Here is a 12777-nt window from a genome sequence, read left to right as displayed (position 1 = left end):
TATGGTTTCAACAAACTCATAAGCTAGTGCTCTCCAAGCACAACAAAGGAGCACTTACTGCCATTGTCATCAGAATCCTCACTGCTGCTAGGAAGCCGACTTCGTTTCATGATCTCCACGGGAAACAGCTGGTGGCCTGTAAAGCAATGAGACAGCACTTAACCCAAGATAACACACAACCAGCAAGTTGTGTTTCAGATGGCATTCCAGGATTTACAGCACACAAATGAAAACAAACAGCTTTAAATAGCATTTAAAATATAAATAGTAAACATCCAAATGATGAGTAATTAGACATATATCATATGGGCAGGTGAAAATGTGGTTTAAGGAGATGTGATAGTGCTGTGGTCACATTCATCTCAAGAAGCAAAAGCATATTTTTTGTGTTTTCAGAAGTCTACAGTAGGTGAAGATCTACAATAAAAGTACTCACACTGGTTAGATTTTCCTCCACTCCATTGTGGCTCTAGATTAGCAATAAAAATACAGTAGTATTGCCTCTGTAAATATGTAAATTGGCTGATACATTTTTAGAGCAATTTTAGTCCTGGTGGAAGATGCCAGCCTAACAGCACTGGAGAAGCAGGGAGCTGGGAGCAGCAATGCAGGCTTCCCCTCTCTAACCAGCTAATGTCCATCAACTATGCTCTAGAAGAGAGATTCTCAAACTATGGTCCGCGGACCCAAGCTCCATTCTGGTGGTCCATGGATAGTTCCCTCTAAGGTATGCGCCTGGGCAGCAGCACATGAAAGAATGAAGGGCCACCCACCTAATTAGTGGGGGCTCAGGCGTGGCTCCACTAGTTAGCTGTCTGGCCCCTGGAGATGATGCACATGTAAGGTGAGGTGGTAGCCTTGGGGGAAATAGGGAGTAGGTGGGAGGGGACAGTGGGGTGAGAAGAGGGGGTGGGGAGAATTTGAGACGTGCAGGACTATGGCGGCCAGAGAAAAAAGTGACTTTCCCCAGCTCCAGGACTGCGGCTGTAGGGGAGAGATAGCCCTCCTTCCCAGCCTCAGCTCTGTGGCTGCTGCGGTGGGGGAGAAACCTCCCTCCTCCTTCCCAGCCCCAGTTCAGGGGCTGCTGCAGTGGGGGAGAGAGGGAGAGATTCCCCTTCTTCCCAGCCCCAGCTCAGGGGCTTCCACAGCAGGGGAGAGAGGCAGAGATCAGCCAAAGCGCTTTATAATAGTTAGCTAATGGTACAAACAACATTTGGGAAGATCATTAAGTGTTCCGCCGAGACACTCTGCCATTTTCAAGTGGTCCACGAAAAAGAATTTTGAGAACCACTGCTCTAGAAGAAACCATCTCTGTGATGACAGAACAGTTCCCTCCTCCCAAGCATGCTTTTATATTACCCTCTCTGGCCTAATGCCAAATGTTATGCTGGCTTCTTTGATGCAGCATGCCTGTTCTGTAGGTGCTAGACAGACCCCTCAACTCGTTATAAAGAGGCTGCTAGGAAGCTGTTGGATAGCAATGACTTTCAGTAACTATCAAGCTGAGCTGCCCTGAACCCACTGACTTAAGATACACAACCTTTCACCTCTAACATCAACACCCCAAGCACAGGTGATATGTTCTAATGCTTTATGATGTGGAATAATTCTAAATTTAATTTTCTTTAAAGTCTTCAATAGCTGGTGAACATCGACATGTAAAAGCCCATAAAAATTGAAGTGAAAAAGCAGAAACAACATGACATGACAAGTGTAACAAAGCATGTTCACCATAAGTTAAAGTGACAAGTACTTTAGGGTGTACATCAAATTCCAAGAGTCTTCATTTGCCATGTATCAACTGCAGTGACAATGAGAACTGGGTGATGCATTAGCAGCAAAATGCCAATGCACACTTCCCAGGGGCAGATTCAGAAATTAGCTGCCTAAGGTTTCTGATTCTTACTTGGTGCAAAAAATCTAAACCTGGTATTCTCATATAAATTGGGATTTCCTAAGAACCTTTCAGCAAAACAGCTCCATGCTATAGGGGCCAGTGGAAGAAACAGCTTCAATACATAACCAGGTTGAGAGAGACAAATATGTCTCATTGCAGTAAAACTGCTGCTAGTACTTTCAACTTTTGTAAGAACAGTTCCCACTTGAAAAGAGGGAAGTCTTGACCAAAACCTGCTGATAGTCCCAATAAAATCATACAAATACCTTCTCAAACAAAATGATTCATATACAGAAAGGCGTATGGGTTTTTTTGCTTAATTAACTCCCATTTTATCATCACTGAAAGATCTTGAGTAATGAAAGCCACAATTATCTTTTACTTATCCATGAAACCTGGTACAATAATAAGGGTTGATGCACTGGAGTATTTTCCTCCTTTGTGGCACTATGTAAAATCAATAAGATTGATTTATCTAACCCAAAGTGACTTACCATATCAGAAATAAGAGTGAATATGGCTGTCTTTGAGATACATGGTGGATTTATGTTGCAAATGTTTGTCCACTAAAAGTTAATATGAAACCAAATAGCTAATTTCATCGTGACTTTTCATAACTATTTCAGAGGGCAACATATATTCAGAGGATAATGTGTAATTGATTATTATTCTATCTTCCCCCATGTAATTTCAGAGGTGAAAGAATAATAATCAGTTACACAATCTCCCACAATTATATTATTAAACTCTTCCTAAATCAACAATTTTAGAATAAACTAGAACTTTATACATTTAATAGACCAATACAAATATCAAGCTCAAAATACACGAGTCAGGCAGTAGCTACCAAGTCTGGATATAGATTTGGATTAAGTTCAAAGGTTTCAGATCCAGGATTTGGTATGATTCATTATAAAGAAGGTTCATTTGCAAAATTCAGATTCAAATCCCCAAAAACTTCTTAGGAAACATACCCCAGATCTATGAGCTTCAGGATTAAGCCTACTCAAGAGGATGAAATACACCTGTGCCCCAATTTACACCTCCTCCCAAGCCACAAACTCTACCTGTCAAGTATCAGAGGGGTAGCCGTATTAGTCTGGATCTGTAAAAGCAGCAAAGAATCCTGTGGCACCTTATAGACTAACAGATGTTTTGGAGCACGAGCTTTCATGGGTGAATACCCACTTCGTCAGATGCATGCACGAAAGCTCATGCTCCAAAACATCTGTTAGTCTATAAGGTGCCACAGGATTCTTTACTGCTTTTACAAACTCTACCTGCAATTTAAAGAAATATTAACAATACCAATGTAATATTTTCTTACAGTGAACATATTTCCTATGATTCAAGTAAAGAGGGCACTGAGAGAAACAGTGAAAAAATAAAATACAAATATCTAAGCTGCATACTTATAGCCCCAGACATCCCCCGTTGGCTCATCTCTGACGTTTTCGCATTTGGTCCACAATTATTATATACACAGAAATTGCAAATACCATTTTATGTATATTGTGATGCTCAGGTGCCAATCAGAACTGATTCCAAGCACTCATAGTACAACTACTATTTAGATTTCTTTCAGACAAGAAATGAGAATAATATTTCTGTCCAGCTTGGACTGAAATAAACTAGACAACCTCTGGCCAAGAGCACGGAGACTAACCAAGAACTTTGTATAAGGTAGCAAATATAATTTCAGTCTTACAACCATTCTACTCCTGCTTTTCCCAAGTTCTTGCCTATCTATGAATGAGCATTTGGCCACAAAGTATTCAACCCCAGCACGATCCCAGCTATTGAAAAACCAAAGCAAAAATCTACTTGGCAGTAATGGAATAAAGTCAGTAATCACTCTACAATATATGTTCCCTGTCAGACAAATTTGTCCTCAGTTATGCAAGTGTAAATAGCAGGAATTCCAGGGATAATAAAGTTACTACAGATTTAGACTGGTGTTAATAAGAATAGAATTTGACTCAGAATAGTTGAATATTATATTTAAATTATTGGTGCAGTTTACCTTTACAGTAACACAGAAATCTCATTTATTAAACCTCCAAAACAAAGTAATTCAGATTATAGTTCACACTTTGTCCTTATTTTTTGTGATCTGATACTGTATAAATCTTAGAATATTGTTACACATCATGCATGATAAATAACCATAAAAGATTGATTCATATGTGAGTCTAGAACTTCAGAACTGTCCTAACTTTTGTATGTTTAAGTCAAACCTTTAGCATTCTTTTAACAATGTAGGTTGTGGCTTAATTTCCAGTGACATACTTTTAATATTAAAGAGCAACCATCTTCCCTGGTAGTGAGACCTACCAATATATAGTATGCCAATATCTGTCTACTAATGGCTTTATTAGAGCTGCCCGTTCACAAGTATGGTGTAGAAGGAAGTGGAGATTGGGGAGCCCTAAAAGCACAGTTTTACTGGAGGCAGTCATGACCCTGCTGCTTGTGCTCCTGGATCACAACGGGTGTTGAGCCAAACAGTGTTGCTCTAAGTGCTGCACACAGCAGTGAGGGCATGTCTGGATGGGGTGGAGGTCATGACCCTATGACTCCCCGCCACGTACAAACTGACTATCCACATCAGGGCAGCACTGGGAGCTGGATGGCAGACACTATACTTGCACAGGGTGCAACAAGTGCTGCTGCTCTTTGCTCTTCCTCAGAGCCCAAGAGGCATTATTCCCTACCAAGACATACCACCACCTGTCACATCACTGGACTACTAAACTTGCTCTGTTCTTCCTCTTTCACTGCACTGGCTCTACAAACTTTAATTCACTAGTTATGTACACTGCTTTGAAGATGTAAAGCACTGGGCAAGTGCTGAATACTATTCAGACCATTTTAAAATGAATAATATTTAACAGTCTGGGAGGCGACTTCTGTCTGAGCCATTAGTGTACATGACACAGTGACAATCCCTATATAACAAAAATATTTGTAAAATATGATGCAAATAAATGACTAATTGGTAATCAAATATACAACGTCCTACTTCAGAATTATCTCATACTTCCAAATCTTTGCAGATGTCCGGTAATAATATCCATCCCCAGTACACAACTGGCGAGGTGCAGTAAAGACATGGAATTTCTGGCCTGCCTCAGAGTGATCCATTGCCAGAGGCAAAATACTGGATCTGAACCTACAGTGAGATACAGTATCGCAAATCCTTTGTTCTGGGCTTTGCTTTTCTTAGTGCTGTAAGAGGCTAATTTATTAAAGGAAAGAAGGGACATAAAAATTAAACTAAAGGCCGATATCACATTATTTCTTATTACACTTGTTCATCCACACAGAAATCAGTAGGATTGCACAGACATAGAACTGAGGGCAAAATCTGACCCCCATTTTTTTTTCAAGTAGGCAATCTAGTTTCCTCAGAACAAAAGCCCAAACAATGTCATGTAAACAATGGCACAAAATGTACACCCACTCTAAATAGAATTTTTCATGCTTCAATTGCCTGGTAACAAAACTCTATGAATTTTTTCTTTTTTGGTTGTTGAATCTGACCTGAAGTTCCTTCTAAGTGATGAAGTTCTTTCTAAGTAGGTTGGAGAAAAGGTGTCATTTAAAAGTGGCAAACTGCTATTATTTTAATGACTAAACAGAAAGATTTTTATAATAATTATACAAAAATTAAATGTGCATCCTCAGGTCAAAGCTTTTATATATCATATTTCCCATCAGAGAATTTTTTAATGATTTTATGAACCTCTGCGTAAACACAGTTTATAAGTCAAACTCTGACAGACCATTAACTATAACAGCGTTAATGTGTGTCACTATAATAAACTACAGTGAACAGCTGCAGAGATAGTAAGGAAAGAAAGCAGAATTATGACAGATGTACACCCTGAACACAGACTCAAAAATTAGCTTTTCTTGAAAGTAACAGACTAATTGCAATGATACTGATTACACTAAGACCTAATTATCATCAGCACACAAGAGATCACTTCAAAGACTTTTGTACAAATGGGAAGCAAAGAATAATCTAGTCTTAATCAACCGAATGGTGGATGAAGACATTAGTCTCCAATTACTATATCCCTTAAACAGCTTTTCTAATTCCCTTCACCAACAGATACCACCCAGAAAACATTGTGCTTTATATATTACAGACAGATATGTGAAAAGAGGTATAAACCCAAATCAAAACTAATATCCCAATAAAATCCATGCTGATACATTAGAACTCATCTTGAACAAGTTTAAAATACTCCGCTATCCCACTTTTTCATGCACACAAGAAATATAACTTGAGCCTGCATTCTGTCTTTAAAGGGATATTGGGCATTTCTGCAATACAAAGGCCACAGAGACATGATATGTGGAGAACAAGCCCTCACAAACTTGCATGAGAAATATGTGGGCCAAATATGTTTCCCATCTGAATCTGGAGTATTTCCATTGACTTCAGTAGAGCTATTCAAAATCTACACCTGGATAAATTAAAGCAGAATTTGGCTCTATCAGGTCAATTATCATTGCCTTACCACTTGTGTACTCATTTACACTGCAAAGTAAGTGCAATATGCTACCATTCTGGTTTTGGTAGCATTTTACATTGCCTTTGCACTGGTGTAAATGACTACTCAGGGTATAGAGGAATGAGAAATTGGACCCTACCTATTAATTTAACCCACTCCTCATTCATTAGAGTTATTGACTGCTTCAATCTAGAGTGAGCTGTCAACTGGGCCAATTCTAGCAGGTAGCAGCAGTGTTACGAGGTAGCACTGAGCATATGGAAAAAGTATTGGGCAGATGATTTTTTTAATATAATATTTCTGTGATCTAGAAATGAAACAGGAGAAGCTAAAAGGGAAATCTGCAGCTATGAGGGAAAGTGTTTTTTATTATTTCATTGTAAACGTACGTGTGAACCATAGCTTAAAAAAGGCAGTGGGGAGAAATCTGCCTCTGAAGGGAGAATCCTGTCACTAAAATGCACAAAATGCACCCCTTACCATCTGAACAGAATATTCCACTGAGTGTGAGAATCTCTAGAAACAGAATCATACCACACACATCTTAGTGTAATATTTATTAAGGTCTTAGGGCTTGCAAGCATGTTTATTTAAAAGAGAATGATTACTTGCAAAAGAGTTGAACCCAAATCACAGTTAAATCTCTTTCTTTGGGAATGGGTGTGATACTAATCATCTATTATTTAAAATAAAAGTTAAACTTGAAAATAAAAGGAAAACAACTATTGGTAAGTTGCTGTTCGATTACCATAACTTCTAATGTAACAACGATCCAAAGGGCAGATATCTATGTTTAAAACTTTCATGTAGCTACATAAACTAGTCATGTGTGTCAAGGCATGGCCCATTATTATTTGATGAGTGATAGGTCTGAAAATCCACCATAGTCTCTGCTTGCTGGCATCAGATTCATTTTATTAGAATAAAAATCATTACTTAAAAGGAAAGGGCCTGCAGCAGAAAATTAATCATAGGTATGTTAATTTCCATAAGAAAGGTCATACGAGGTCAGACCAATGGTCCAGTATACTGTCTTCTGAGAGTGGCCAATGCCAGAGGCTTCAGAGAGAATGAACAAAACTGGGCAATTATCAATTAATCCATTCTGTCGTCCAGGCCGAGCTTCTGGCAGTCGGAGAATCAGGAACACTCAGAGCATGGAACTGCATCCCTGACCATCTTGGCTAATAAGCATTGATGGGCCTATCCTCCATGAACTTACTTAAATCCTTTTTGAACCTCATTACAGTTTTGGCCTTTACGCCATCACCCGGCAATGAGTTCCACAGGTTGATAGTGCATTGTGTGAAGTACTTTCTTATGTTTGTTTTAAACTTGCAGCCTATTTATGTCAGGTTTACCTATTTAGCCTGGTTTGTGTGTTACGTGAAGGGGTAAACAACACTTTCCCCACATCATTCATATTCCCCCCTCAGTCATCTCTTTTCTAAGATGAACAGTCTCAGCCCTTATTCACGTCTCCTTGTATGGAAGCTGTTTCAATCCCTCTAACCATTTTTGTTGCTCTTCTATGTATCTTTACCATTTCCAATAAATCTCTTTTGAGAAGGGGTGACCAGAACATCACACAGTATTCAATGTGTGAGTGTACCATGGATTTATACAGTGGCATTACTATGTTTTCTGTTTTATTATCTATCCCTTTCCTAATGAATCCTAACATTTTTGTGTGGTTTTGGCAGCTGCTGCACACTGATTGGATGTTTTCGGAACGCTATCCATGACTCCAAGATCCTGAGTGTTACCACCCAATCATTTTGTATCTCTCATCTGAATTATTTTTTCCAGTGTCCATTACTTTGCATTTATCAACAGTGAATTTCATCTGCAATTTTACAAGAGATAAGGTGGGTAGGTAAAATCTTTTATTGGACCTTCTGCTGGTGAGAGATACAAGCATTCAAGCTACACAGAGCTACATATAAATCTACCATTTTATTGCCCAGTCACCCAGTTTAGTGAAATCCCTTTGCAACTCTTTGCAGTTAGCTTTGAACTTCACTATCTTGAGTAATTTTGTACCATCTGCAAATTTTGACACCTCGCTATTCATCCCCCTTTTTCCAATTCATTAATGAATATGTTGGACAGCACAGGTCCAAATACAAACCTTTGAGGGACCCCACTATTTACCTCTCTCTATTGTGAAAACTGACTATTAATATTCCCACCCTTTTTTGTTTCCTAGTTTTTAAACCAGATACTGATCCATGAGAAGACCTTCCCTCTTATCCCATGACTACTTAGTTTGCATAAGAACCTTTGGCGTAATGGTGTGTGACCTTGTCAGTATTTCTAAAAGTCCAGGTACATCAACTGGCTCACCCCTGTCCACATAATGCTTATTCATATCCTCAAAAATATCTAACAGATGAGAAATCATGCCTCATCATTTACAAAAGCTGTGTTGACTCCTAACCAATATACTGTGTTCATCGATGTGTCTCACAATTCTACTCTTTACTATAAATTCAACCAATTTGCCTGGTACGGAAGTTAGGCTTACAGGACTGTAATTGCCAGGATCACTTCTGGAATCTTTAAAAAAAAAAATCAAAAATGCAGAGGCTGATTTAAGCAATAGGTTACATCCCACAGTTAATAGTTCTGCAACTTCATATTCAAATTTCTTCAGAACTCTTGGGTGGATACCATCTGCTCTGGTGAGTTATTACTGGTTTATCAATTTGTTTTAAAACCTCCTAAACTGACACCTTAGTTCCCAAGAACAGAGCTCTTGAAAGTTAAATAATTGTCAAAAAATCATTTAGTAACGTTAATAATTTGCATATGTGATCAAAACAAATATTCACAGCTGGGATAGTGGACTACAAATCTAGAACTGCCTTGGTTACAGGAAGGCTTCCTTGTTTGGGAGGCTCATTTTAAGGCCATGTTTAAAGTCTGCTTTTCTGATAATGAAGCAATTCTGCTGCATGTCTTCTTAAAACACCACCCTTTATTTTTGTCAGCGCCTTCTGGTTCAAATATACGTTCCCACCCAGAGCTCCTAGCATGCTGGGGCGGCAGCTGCTACGAGGCAGAGTCACGCCTCCTAAACCCACCCAGCTTTCCCGATCCACACAACACAGAGCTCATTTATCGCCAGCCAATACCGGTGCCGTGGGCTCGCAGCGCCGCCGTGGAGGCTGTTCGTACTGTGAGGTCCGGACGGAGGCATCAGACACAAACAAAGACCGGGAAGGGAGGTGGAAAAGCCGGGAAGAAAGTATTACAACCCACCCTCCGCCCAGCAGCGCTGCTGTCGCCGGACTAAACCCTTCTAGCGATGATAGCACCTTCTGTACAGCAGGCAAAAATCCCATATCATCTGCAACTCCCCTGTTTGTTTCCATATGAAACTGACCAGATCTCCCCCGCCTCCTCTTGTCCCTCTCCCTCTGCTCCTCCCCTCCCACCAGATGCACCAATCCGCTCAGCCTCAGCTGCAAATCAAACTTGATGCCTCCAGCTCACCTCCCTGTTTCCCAAATCCATATCATTGCTACGGCCGTGCAACCCTCATCTCCACCCCCCGCTCTCCATGTTGCAATGTCTCGGGAGGTGGAGGACAGTTTAGACTAGGATTGACTCGCAGCAGCACTGAGACTTGAGCTCGTTTTCTGTCGGTCTCTCCTCCCACTGCCAGACAGTTCTGGAAACTGTGTATCACCTCTTGTCATAGGAAACCAGCCACCAGGCGGTGCAAACAAATACACACCTCCCCCTACCACCACTCTCCCCAAAATAATAAAATCCGCACCATAAACTGCTAATGAATACCGAAGGGGAAAAAATCAAGATCCAAAGCTTGAAAATCTGCAAAATCCGAGCATGCAACGAACGGAGTCCAGGGATACGAGGAGCAGCAGCAGGGCGGCTTTGTCTAATTTCAACAACTGGAATAATCGCCTGCGCTGCACTCTGGGGACGCCAAGGATGGCCCGTTAGATCGAAATGATGCGGTTATTTGAAAACACCATAACCTACATCCATTTTCCTTGTCAAGGCCTTGGTGAAGGAAGAGGGAGAGCTATTAAGAGCCAAAGTCTTCCCTTACACCTGTAAAACCTTACAGACATTTTGCACCACCTCTTGATTTCATTAGTATATCCTTATAACAACATATGCATTCCAATATCATCTGGGAGATTTAAGAGCCTCATCGGCAAAAGCCATTGCAATTCACTGTATTTATTATGATTATACTAATGATTATGAATTGTACTATTTATTGTAATGCATAATTGTCCCCATCACCGTACTACTGGGGAAATTAATGTGCCACCCCAATGATTAATTCTACAGTGCACATAATAGGATCGGGGCTATTAAAGTGCCACCCCCACTAAACGCAAATGACACCCCTGTCTGAATGCGACTGCGCGGGGTAATTGTGGGGTGAATCTCCCTGAATGAACGAAAATGGCTTGCAGAAGTTTATATCAACCACCCGCACGTGTTTGCTTGTGTAGTGGAACGACGCGTGGATTCGAACTCGCCAGCCCCCCCCGGGAGTGGGGTGGTGGAACTGGGAAGGATCGCATTGAACGGAGAAGTTCAGCAGCCTCTTGGCCGCTCTTACTGCCGCCGTGCACCTGCTTGCAGTGGCCCCAGCCCCCTTCCAGACCCAGAGGAGCCCGATGAGGCAAACCCCGCCTCCTTCCTGCCGGGGGAGGCTAGCGGGGTGTCGAATCGCTGCAGCAAACGAGACCTTTCCGACGGGATTGAATCTCGGGTCAGCATTCCAGCCCCTGCCCGCAACCATCATTCAGCAGCGGCAGCGCTGGGCACCAAGAGAATCTGCTGCCACCCAGCAGAGCCCGAGCAGCCAAACCACCATCCCCACCTCCTCCCTACTCAGACACACACACCCCTTCCCTCCATACACTCACACTCTCCCAACACGTGCACTCAAGGCTGTTACAACTTGCTCTCCACCAGGAGCTACTGTACACTCGGACTCGGCTGAAAATAAATGGATGTGGCAATATGCTAAATCCCTACACCTCCTCCATAAATGCCCACTAGTGCCTACAATCACAAGCGCAGTAAGTTCACGACTAATTGGCCAACGCTCTCCTGCTCCAAAAGGAAACTTCTGCCTAATTTCACCGGTCAACGGTTTTTATACTTTTCAAGCATATTTTAAAAACTGCAAGTAAAATCCAAGCACGATTTGGGTGAATGTAATTGCAAAGCTGCCTGCACACAAACTAACACCCTCGCCGCCCTTGAATTGATGCAATGGATATTTTGGACATGTGGGTGACACAGTGACAGATACTGGCCATGGCCACCCCTCCCCGTCTATAGTTCTATATCTAAAAGGACCTGCGCTCTGCCATTGCCATCTGTCTACCAAGTTGATACAATGCTCTTTACTTTTCGATCAGGCTGATGCAGCATTGATTAATTCAGGATACTCCCCTTTCCACTCTCATTTTAAAAAAAACAAACCTACAGCAAAGTCAAATACATACAAAATAAAAAACCTAAGTGCAGAAGTGTGTTAATTTAGCTGGTGCACCTTGAAAGCTGCAAGAGCCTTATTTGCCATTGCAAAGTCTGCAGTAAAATGAAAACCAGCTAGCGCAACACTCCCTCCATCACACCGTTTCTCAAAGCTGCAAAATAATCATCTATTTCCTCCTCCCACCGCTCCCCCCCCCTCTCCCCAGCAATGCACAAGTTGCTTGTGGGATAGTGAAGCTGCAACTCAACTGCCTCCCCTCGCTCCATATCAAGAAGCAAATCTTTTGGCGCCATATTAATGACGTACTATATTATTTCCACTAGGCAGCGACCTTCGGCATTAAATTGCTCTCTAGCTGCTTCTGGAGAACTCCAAAGCAAAGCAACAAAACCCCATCAAATATGGCTGTGCTGGCTGCTCCCCCGGCTCACTCTGCGGCGGCGGCGAGAAGGAGAGTCAGAATCTGGACACAGTTACCTGCTGCTGCTGCCGCGATGGTTGCCAGTGAGGTTGGAGTTTCTCTGCGCGAAAGGGTCTGTGCTGCCTCATGAGTTCAGACAAGCACTGGAGAGTGGGAGCAGATTGTGGCTCCCTTCACACACACACACACACACACACAGACTGACGTTTTTACTTGTTATGGAGGAAGGACTCTGTGAATCAAACTCATTTCTGGGTCACTGCTGCCACAGGGGGGAGCTACTTTAATCCCCTGCCAAAACTAGAAGGAGAGAGAGAGAACAGAGAAGGGGAAAACAGGGTGGAGAAGAGGCGAGACTACAACACTTAGGAACTGTCTGATTTAACTCTTCACAGCCCTCACTGGAGAAGTCGGGCTCCATTTACAATTGCAGGGAGGC

At 41.8% G+C, this 12777-nt stretch overlaps 1 protein-coding gene across 5 annotated transcripts in view; it reads right to left on the bottom strand.

The window, feature by feature from the left end:
- Window positions 1-12523, bottom strand: part of JADE1 (jade family PHD finger 1) — a 66257-nt gene extending 53734 nt beyond the window's left edge. For 4 of the 5 annotated variants that reach the window (XR_007773450.1, XM_050946319.1, XM_050946322.1 and 1 more), the window contains exons 1-2: window positions 12395-12523; window positions 59-136 (exon numbers count right to left, since the gene is read on the bottom strand). Coding sequence is in view for 4 of the 5 variants with exons in the window: in XM_050946319.1 (XP_050802276.1) it covers window positions 59-110 (52 nt within the window). In the remaining variant the exon portion in view is untranslated. Of the gene's footprint in view, window positions 1-58; window positions 137-9557; window positions 9781-12394 lie in introns of those variants that run through there. The other variant, XM_050946320.1, reaches the window with a different exon arrangement.
- Between the last annotated feature and the right edge of the window lie 254 nt (window positions 12524-12777).

The sequence above is a fragment of the Gopherus flavomarginatus genome, chromosome 3, assembly GCF_025201925.1.
Source record: "Gopherus flavomarginatus isolate rGopFla2 chromosome 3, rGopFla2.mat.asm, whole genome shotgun sequence".
NCBI lineage: Eukaryota > Metazoa > Chordata > Testudines > Testudinidae > Gopherus > Gopherus flavomarginatus.
The sequence above is the reverse complement of the archived record's forward strand: the minus strand, read 5'-3'. Positions and strand labels throughout refer to the sequence as shown.